The sequence below is a fragment of the Diadema setosum genome, chromosome 20 (genome assembly GCF_964275005.1).
Source record: "Diadema setosum chromosome 20, eeDiaSeto1, whole genome shotgun sequence".
NCBI classification, from domain to species: domain Eukaryota; kingdom Metazoa; phylum Echinodermata; class Echinoidea; order Diadematoida; family Diadematidae; genus Diadema; species Diadema setosum.
In genome coordinates, this window is record NC_092704.1 from 24,156,017 (window position 1) to 24,166,671 (window position 10,655).

Below are 10,655 nucleotides of genomic sequence, written 5' to 3' on the forward strand. Positions count from 1 at the left end.
TCTCAACCGAAAAAGTCCACTCTATACAGATTACGTCTAAACACATCTCTACAATACTAACCAGTGATATTGCATCGTAGATGGTGATGTCATGCATAGCGCCCCCTGGTGACAGGGCAAGCATTCTGTTCTCCTGGTTTGGATGCCATGAAAACATTGCTACTTGGTGCTGGTTCAAGTGTTTGGCTGCAGGGAAGAAAAATATTGACACATTGAGGACGAGCTGATTTTACTACATCACACGTTTCCCATAGACACCTGCCCGAGCGTACTCTGGGAGAGTCTTCGGTGGGTTCCAGACAGTGATGTTCAAGCAGGTACTATATTTCATCACAATTCATGCAACAGAAACTCAAGTTTTATGAATACTTAGCAATGAATGTATCAGGCAAAAAATATGACTTTCATTTTGATAGGTGTGTGTGCAAGCATGTGTATCTTCCGTGTCTGGCATCACTGAGGATAATCGCGATGAAAGGCCTCACACCTACTGTGCATTTTTTATTTCTGACATTTCACCATAATTTTGATAATCTTTTAAACATGACTTTCTGAATGAAGTTCTGAATAGACGTTGCACAAACAGACAAAAAATGTGTGAGTAGCACCATAAAGCTTTATGTCTCTCTCTCTCAAAAAAAAAAAGTATCAAGAAAACTTTTAGTGACATAATGATAACGTTTCATATCACTGACAAAAACTGTGACTAACTACAAACAAGAATTCTTTGAAACACACGTAGAGTCTGACACAGCACTTGATTTGAATAAACTAAAGCTGGAATAATTGAAAATTTTGACTTACGTCTCACATGCTTCTCCGTGTACTCCAAATCTTGACCTGAAACAGTGAACGAACAATGGATGTACGACTTCCAAGCTGATCATGTCTCCTAAAATGCTTAACACAATGTAACGAATCAAATTCCTACCCTCCTTCAGGTTCTTGAGCACAACAAATTGAATTGGCATGCACTTATATTCTACTGATCTATACAGAAATCTTAAAGTGATAATTTCTGTAAAAATGCATTTTAAGCAAACCAGACTGTCCTTCCCTGTTTTGTTTGGCACCACAAGTGTGACATAAGTGGAAACACTAAAAAAACAGAATTATGAATATGCTAGAAAGGAGCCCCCTTTTATACCTCGCTAGTACTTAAAAAGAGTTTCCCTTTCAATCTATTTTATTTCTTTACTTGTAATATTGAACTAATAATGAAATAATTATGCCAAATCAAAAAACGTTCACATCAGAATGAAAATAAGACTACCCGGGTATTTATAATAAAGAAATGACTATGATTGTGTGTATACACGAATATACATAATATCATATTAGAAAGTACAGGTGGAAAAGACAAGCAGTTTGCTTGACTAGATAACATCACAGCCTCAGGGCAATTATGGTATCTTGTAATTCTGTCTTTTTTTATTGAAGGAACAATACACACACAAACACACACACAAATAAAGTCTTTGCGACATCACATCCGTTTCCATCAAAGGAACGTAGCTGTGTAATATATATATATATTTTTTTTTTCTTTTAATTTCAGTCCCATATATGTTAACTCGTGTTGTAAGACTTCCCCTGACATACAAAGGGTAGAAAACTATATGTGGTGTGCACAAGGACTCACCAACATGCTGGATGTTGTAGAGCTTGATGACATTGCTTTGCTTCGTCAAACATGCCAGTGTTCCGTAGCGTGTCGGACACCAACCAAGTTTGACCACTGGCCTGGCTTCCTTAAAGCTGAGTACCTAAAAAGTCACCAATTGAGTCAAGCAGCAACATTTTATCATAGTAAGCAAATAATCAATGTTGGTGAAGGTGATGGGACAAACTATCACTTCCGAGGCGATCTGGATGTAGCTATCTGTCCGAAGCACAGCTGAGGAAAGATAGCGTATACATTCAGATCGCCGAGGAAGTGATAGTTTGTCTCATTGCCTGAAACTAAAAGTTGATTATTTGCTTTATATTCCACATCTAGGGTCCTAGAAATTCCCATTTGATTCCACATCTGAAACCGTTTAAGCTGTCTTTAAGTGTCCTTATAGGGCTTAGGCTACGTGTGCGCGTAGATGTCAAAACAATGAATTTGCTGCGTGCACCGCGCGACACTGAAGGGAAAGTGCGTTGCACTGTGTACTATCAAGTGACCTAGTTCTTCTCAGGTGATGTGATGGGCAAAACTACGCTTTATCACGTGATCAGCTCTTGATCAATCCTATAGCAAGATTCTTAGTATGTGGAATATAATTTCTGTTATAATCACACTGTGATATCACACTCCATACCTCTGCAGATTTTGATAGCTAGCCAACAGGCATTGTCATTTCATGCTGAATCTTTGCACTGATTTTCAATGGAGTACAATCAGTGTAATTTCTGGATCTTAATCTTCATAATCTATCTGAAAAGTACAGATCAATTTGAATTGCATTTCAGAAAGGTCACAAAAATGCAAAAATCCCCAACCTAATCTTATGATCAGAAAATGTCAAAGTTTATACCTTCACAGTTTTTTAGTATTAAAAAAAGAAAGGTAAACTACATAGAGGAATCAGAGGTAGAAGGCATAAATGTTTGTGCAAAGAACATCTCACATGGTCACAATTTGTGAACAGATTAATACATTTAAGTTACCGTACCTTACAAGAACAATCAACTTGGAATTGATCACTATACTCATCAGAACTTTACACGATAACATCTAGCTGATAACTTTATTTTGTTTCGCCCATGAAAAAGAAACTGGACATTGAAACATGGTACTAAGAGATGTGTACAGATTTAATAGTGTAATATACAAAGACTTTGATTTTCCAAACTCCATATCGTTCAATATCATTTTGTGTTCGACTGATGTCAGATGATATTGTGAAACTTTGGTGACTCTATTACCTCTCAGATCACAGGGCTATAATTTTTCTCTTGCCACCTGATAAACTAACTGCACACTTTTCCCTGTCATTCTTGATTTTAAGTTTACCACAATGGTCCCTTTTAAAATAGATTTAACTGGCATATCACAGTCACATATCTCATATTTCCACATTCATCAGGTGCATGTATGCACTGTACCATATTGCTGAATATCAAAGGCATTGATGTCAGTGCCAGTTTCAAGACTTCTTCTCACATCTTGCTTGCTATAAGCCACATTGGCTGAATTACCAAAGTATCACTTGGCAGGTGCCACGTTCAGAGTTATGTACATTATGTTAAGGTAAAAATATTACTGTTAAACTGAATTTGACAAACACCAAAATTGATTACAGCTACATCATATTTATCAATGACAAAGCAAGGACATACTGGTTTTTCAAAGTGCCTGAGATCCCAAATACTGGTCTGGTCCTCGTAAAAAGAGGCGAGGCGATGCTCAAACAGGGGGTCCACAGATATTCCATACACTGCTTTAGTGATGGTGCTGCTCTTGTACTTTGATGCATCTGAAAGAAAGGTACACACATGTACAGACTATCTCCTATAAAAACAGCTTTAATGCAAGTTTTTAGGGTATTTTTGAATTACAAATACAGTGGACTTCTGTTATAATAAAGTCATCAAGACCTGCAGTTTTCTGATGCTATTTCGAAATTTCGTTATAACCGAACAAATAAACAATTATAAAAACAAAGAGAGGATAATGTTGCGGCCTGAATTCTTATTTCATTGTAACCGGAATTTTGCTATAACTGTGTTAGTTATAGTGGGAGTCCACCATATATCCATATATAGATAATCAATCATATCAATATATGGATAATCAATCATATCTGATCAAGACATCTACTTGTACACAATAAGTGACTTCTACAGCAATTCAGTCTGTAACAGTGACCTCATATTCCACTATTGTGCTTGATATTTTTTCCCCTTTTGTTTTTTTTTTTTCATGCAGAAACTGAGGCAGTGGTCTTGACTATAAAGATATGCCTTGTGTTAAAGTACACAAGTATATTGGATCAAAATTATTACCATTTTTGCTATCGATACCATTGGTGTAGCTATAATGGCATGCAAAATCTATTGTAAATTTCAATGTTGCAAAATATTCTACAGATATAGTAGATATTTATGTGCCACATGAATTTGACAACACTTTTCTTTGAACTACCTGGTAGGTTATGCAGGTTGTATTAGGTTATAGCTACATTCCATTGGTACTCAAAGAAGTAAATGCAACAGGCATATGCAGGTGGTGTTAAATATCTTGTCTAGTTCTCTTACAAATAAACCAGTATTATCTCTTCTTTTTTTCTTCTTCTTCTTTTTTGTCAACTGGTAGAATGTGAGAATATGAGAGCGATGCATCCAACTGTAAAATAATATTTTATTCAAAGTACATGAATAAAGGAGAAACTCACCTCTTATATCGTACAGCCTGAGGTTTTTCTGACCCACTCCAACGATGATGCTGTGGTGTTGGTGTGGTATCCAAGACATGGAATGGAGGGCATCACTGTTCACTGGGATGGAAGACAAGTGTACAGCACTGTGCATATAAGGCCCTGGATTAGCTTACAGTTGGCTCATCTTTGTATTGATCAACCAATTTCTATGCTGGGTATCATTGTTATTTCTTTTATTGTTCTTTCCGTGTATCAAACATGCATTACTGTGGATGAGGTACAAAGGTAATGGCAAAAGGTTTTCGTTGGGTCATTCTTTGTCATGGGCATACCATGAATAGTTATTGGTTTCTTTAACTCACAGTCGATCATTCATCTCGCAGATCAGATATGCAAAAGTAATATACTATAAAATGATGCAGTAAAAGTGGGTCATGACACTTTTACTATTTTTTTTTTTTTACTTTTACTATCTTTTACTATTTTCCAACTGATATAAGCTGTGTATTATAGTTGAGTTTAATTCATTACAATCTTCCTTTGATGACCCCCTATTAGAGTAATCTACCTAGCTTGTCTGGCATTCTGAAGGAGAAGACAAGGAAATCTTCATTTTTAAATAGAGTACATTTTCAACGTGTACAGCTGTATGTTTCTTACACATTTCAAGCATCTTGAATGAAGATTTTGTTTAACATCTTTTATCTCATACACATTTTCCAGTACTGTTGACTCCGCAGCATTGACTCTGCACCATCAGAAATTAATGAGAAAAAGTTTCACAAGTGAGAGGAGTGTACCTAGTTCTGAAACAGCCCTCTTGTCTCGCTCACTGCCAACCGAAAGAGGTCTCGACTGACCAGCTCCTGAAGGAAAAAGAGAGAAAACGTGAGATTAAATTGCCAAAGACACCCTTGACTCTAAACTTTACAGAATGACTATGCAGCCACAAGGATGGACATCGGAACTGAAGCATTATGTACGACGACAGTGACAAATCTGTTGCATTTACATTTTCATGGGCAGCATCATAACGCTCAAGTGATTGGACATTATGAGTACAATTATTCATGGTAAGATCATTTTGAAACACTTTCATAGAAGATAATTGAACACGCATCATGGCAGCTACATAGAAAGGTTCTATCTAGGGGTCACTTATCACTTTACTAATTGTCTTTTTCTTTGACGATTTCATGAGTGGTTAAATTCGCTATCGTGCAGCACACTTCAGAATGGGGAAAATGTATACATGCACGTCACATTCATATCGGGATCAGAGTCATTATTTTCGCATGTCTTTAATTTTGCCAATAGCACCCGACTCGCGAAATTTGTAAAATTAAAAACCTTGCGATATATTCAGCGTATACAGTGTTAAGAGATGCTTGGGTTTGGAGTATCTGACAAAGACTCTCACTGAGGGTTAAAAAGGGAGCTTGGACACATGCACTGTAGACATGCAGATAGAAAGTGATTCTGACACCTATCAAAATACTTGCTGTACACTAGTGTGAGATTAATAAGTAGGTGTCAGACATCTAGTGCATATCTAATTACCAGTCCTTAGTGACTGTCATGGTCACTAGCTACTTGAATGCATGCCAAACATGATGATGCATAAGTATTGTGAAGAATTACAACATAGGCAAAGAATACATACCTAGTCTTGCATTGACGTCGTATATTAACAAACTGCAGTCAGTGCGGTACTTGTCAAAGCTGACAGCCAACTGTGATCATAATCAAAGGAGAATTAATAGAGGAGAATGAATGCTGGTACAAAAACAGCTCAGAATCAGCATACAATATGACAAAGATTCAATTTTTAATTCTCTGTGATGGATCAGTTCATTGATGATGCAAAGTCAGGTATTGCTTCTGACCAAAAAATGCAGTCAGGTTTCATATTTCTTTATTTTTCAATCCTCATTGCTATAGATAGAATTCATTTCAGATGATACATTTTAGATATCAATGACAGGGGTAAGACTAAAGAAAGTCCTAGCAAAAAATTACAATAGCCATTTTAAACTCTATGAAGAAGGAACAAACCTACAAAACATTCCTGATTCTTCTTCTTCTTCCTCTTCTTTAATCTTCAAAGGGCTAAATGCAGCCTATCACGAAGATGAATTATGACTTGTGTGCACAATAAGAGGAGGGGTGCGGGCTTAATCACAAGGTGTGATTTTAAGGTGGGTCATTAAGATTAGTAGGTTTATGCTAATGCTTTCTTCCCACTCATCCTATATCCCGTATGTCAAACAACATAATAAACAATACATGGCCAGGCATAGTACAAAATTGCAGTCAATGCTATGGATGTTGAATGTGCATATTTTCCAACTAACAGTTGAGCTGATAGTGGTGCACATTTTCCTCAAAAGATTCTCAATCTAGTTTACAATTCATTTCTCTAACTAATATGTATGGCTTTGGTTTAGAAATGATTTATAGAAAAAAAATGCACGACAGCAGCATCTAGCATGTAAACACACAAAACATCTACTTCATATGTACATTTCCTTGTGGACAGATGAAGATAATTTAATCAATAAACTGTATGTTCATAAATGGCTTGTATTTCTCATAACTCCAGTAGCACTTATTCCCCCCTCCCCTAGTTCAATGACCTATAGTGCTACAACATAAACTATCTAACATATTTGATAACAAATTGTATTTAACAGTGTTTTCTCAAAGGGCCAAAGGAAAGTAATCTTACCAGTTTGGGGTCCACCGCATTCCATGCCAGGTTTGTGCACAGTCTGGAGTGTTTGGGAGGGAAGGCGGCCCCGATCAGGTTCCCTGGGTCATTATGTGGGTCCGACACGAAGGACGTCAGCATGACCTTTCCTGTGGACAGACCCACCGCCAGTAGATTCTCTGGCATCTCCTTGGGGTAGACAGCGAAGCACTGGGGAACAAGGACATTAACCTTTTAGGAACCAACACCTTGATTTGCCATTGATACAGTATACAAACACTTCGGCAATGGGGATGAGAGGATCGTACATAACCACGACACTTCATCTGTCTTGCCCAAGAGTCACAACTAAGAGAGCGTCTCATGGCAAGTCATACAGCATCAGCCATATTAACAAAGACATGAAATGCACAATATCCTCTGAATGAATAACTTTCCTTCATTTTGAGGTAGGAACATTCTATTCACTTATTCATAACTAATTGCAGTGAACCAGAAGTAGAAACATTACAACTGAACTGACACCTGAGAAAGGTAGTAAATCATTTGACTTATGAGCTTAGTGTTTTATTTCCATAACGACTAGGACGCTGTCATCTTGATGCATCTGCAAGACTTCACAATAACTTTTAATCCAAAAAATTGAACAAATTTGTATGCACTGCCCCAGTCCTGATCAAAAGGTCTGCAGATGTCAGAAATTTTATACTTGACCTCACAATGTATACGAATTCACTCATCTCTAAGACATTCTTTAAGTGTCTACTTGATCTTGTAGAATATGTCTGACAGCTGACTGTTACTGACTGAACGTTGCTTGTACACGGTCCTCACTTTTATTCTCTGAACTTCCTCTTTGTTGTTGTTGGTGAACAGGTCTGACTTTGAGTACTGCAGCCGGGCAAACCCTGTCTCTGAGATCTGCCTTCCCTGTGGTTTGGGAGATCCTGTTTGAGCAGATAAAAGTAAGAAATATTCATAAAGACTGTGCTCTGTATGAATTGTAGAATGTGAAATAAAAACAAAGACATAAAAAAAAACCAGACAATGATACTTGTTTTTATCAACTTTAAAAGAATCAAATGTTCATAAACATAGACAGCTTCGAACAGAGTATCTTCCTATAATCATATTCACACCAAGACTGATGCAATCAAAAGCATCCATTTCAGAGTTAGTGCCCGCCCCCCCCCCCCAAAAAAAAGAATCCATTAAAAGATACTTGTTACATGCTTCTTTAAAACTTCTTTCTTTCTGAACTTGAACTTTCTGAACTTAGAATACACTCGCTACAAAAACCTGGAACTGAAAAGGGAAGAAAATGTCCTTTCAATACATCTCTAATATTTCTGCTCCAAAACGGCAATATTGCATACTGCTACAGCAAGTATTCACTTCCAAAAGTCATCATGTGGTAGTTTGTTCATAAAGAGTGAATCTCTTTCAGTTTGAAATTAACAGAATGTTGAGTATTTGAGTCAATGCAATTTTCCCCTTTTTTTCTTGACTTTTTTTTTAAATCTATTTTTTCACAGATTAGAAAAAGTGTGTGTGTGTGTGTGTGGGGGTGGGGGGGGGGGGGTAACCCCAGTTCCACGGCCCCTGCATACAGCACACCAATCAATATAAACTCTTGCTGTGCCTATATACTGGGAAAAACCTTACCATGTCCTGAATATTCCTGGCTGGCCAGTGGTTCTACAACAAACTGGTTGAGTTCCACCTGGTTAGTTCCCGCAGAGAGGCAGAAGAAAGTGTCTGGATGGACGGGGGACCACTGGATGTCTTGTACATACTTGCTCGTCATGCTTCTACTCCGTTCTAGTGCAAGTGGTCTATCTTCTTACAGCCGATCCTTAGTCTTCATTTGTGTTCAAATATTGATGGGTTGCTGGGGAAATGAGATTGAAAATGTTACACTTTTGCCAGGCTAAGAAAACACACACATACACACACATTACACACACACTACACACACACACAAATTGAAATTATAAAAAGAAAGAAAAAAAAACTGCAGAATTTATGTGATAACAGCTGATCTGTTGTATCAGCTGATCTGATTAGTGATATTCAACAGCTGATCTAGTGTTGTTTCACCGAAATGATTATATGACCCGCAAACCAAAAAGGATCATATGAAACACATTAGGTAAATGAAAGAGTAGACAAACCTACCATCATCATAACTATACACAGCCCAGTCGCTGTACATGGTACGTCGCGACAGGGCTGTACGCGCGCGACCACCAACCACTAGGAGAGCGACGTAATCGTATCACGATAGCTTTGAATTTTGATACTTAACATCATTTTTGTCACCTCAAACTCATCGAGTATACTCTTCAATATTTACTCTACATCTGATGCTATCAGTATTCAAATGTACGCAATGAAACTTTCCGAAATTGATCATCATATCCAGCATGTCCACACGGTACACAATCTTTCACGCCAGGCCTAACTATACACTTGAACACAGCACAGTCGCTGTACATGGTACGTCGACGTACCATGGAATTGCGCCAGAAAGTGTCATTTTATTTGTTCCACGGACTTATCGCAAGTGGTCTCCATGGACCCAGTGTGGCGAACTTCTGTAATCACTTGGCTGGTAATAGAAACATGCATTTAACGTGAGTAAAGTATTCTGTTTAAAGGAGAAAAGTATACATTTTCCTAAGTTTTGTAGTTGTGTTGAGGTTCCTCACTTTGAGGCTGCATGCCGCGCTCGTCAGACGCTGTTTTCGCATAGCGTAACAGTGTCTGGTCGGGCTACCATGCCAGACACTGTTACGCTATGCGAAAACAGCGTCTGACGAGCGCGGCATGCAGCCTCAAAGTGAGGAACCTCAACCATGTCAACACAACTACAAAACTTAGGAAAATGTATACTTTTCTCCTTTAAACAGAATACTTTACTCACGTTAAATGCATGTTTCACAGCATGCAGTTCATGTCCTAATGCCTATCATCCAAGCCATGGATGGCTGTGTACAAGCGCAAGCCAAGGACAAGGTGACGTGTAGACCTTGGCCTAGTATTTTTAATGCCAATGCCATGGTATGCTATGCCAGCCGATTTATGGACTGCGCGTACTGTCTGTAACTGCACAATATTGAATACGTGGGACTGAGGAGTGACTACATCGCACCGCATTAAAAGAAGACTAGGAGCTACTAGCTAGGTCTATATTTGACTACGCTCACCTTATTCTCTACAGGTTGAACGTCCAAATGCAAGTGACTCTGCAGCACTTCAACAACAATCGGCAATCACAGTACAACTTACTCTTGTAGCAGAGTCATTTGAAATGTAGATTCTGGATGACGCGTAGAAGCGCAATACTCGGGAAGTTTACAATCGATGTAATCAGCACGGTCGATCGATTATACAGTGTACGGTAATCGAGTTCTTGGTCGTTTTTCAGTCTTCCGCTCCGGATCCCCGGCCCTCCCCACCCCTCCCTGGCCCTCTCTACACAGTTGTGACCCATTATACTTTACTTTACTTTACTTTACATTACTTTACTTTACTTTACTTTACTTTACTTTACTTTACTTTACATTACTTTACTT

General features: G+C 38.1%; 1 protein-coding gene across 1 annotated transcript in view; it reads right to left on the reverse strand.

Moving 5' to 3' along the window:
• LOC140243365 (GATOR2 complex protein MIOS-like) overlaps window positions 1-10,403 on the reverse strand; it is a 29,498-nt gene extending 19,095 nt beyond the window's left edge. The window contains exons 1-11 of the mRNA XM_072323041.1: window positions 10,287-10,403; window positions 8,743-8,968; window positions 7,912-8,024; window positions 7,096-7,287; window positions 6,031-6,100; window positions 5,168-5,233; window positions 4,383-4,484; window positions 3,328-3,464; window positions 1,643-1,766; window positions 805-840; window positions 62-186 (exon numbers count right to left, since the gene is read on the reverse strand). Of these exons, the coding sequence (XP_072179142.1) occupies window positions 62-186; window positions 805-840; window positions 1,643-1,766; window positions 3,328-3,464; window positions 4,383-4,484; window positions 5,168-5,233; window positions 6,031-6,100; window positions 7,096-7,287; window positions 7,912-8,024; window positions 8,743-8,884 (1,107 nt within the window). The 5' untranslated portion in view covers window positions 8,885-8,968; window positions 10,287-10,403. The remainder of the gene's footprint in view (window positions 1-61; window positions 187-804; window positions 841-1,642; window positions 1,767-3,327; window positions 3,465-4,382; window positions 4,485-5,167; window positions 5,234-6,030; window positions 6,101-7,095; window positions 7,288-7,911; window positions 8,025-8,742; window positions 8,969-10,286) is intronic.
• Window positions 10,404-10,655: the final 252 nt, after the last annotated feature.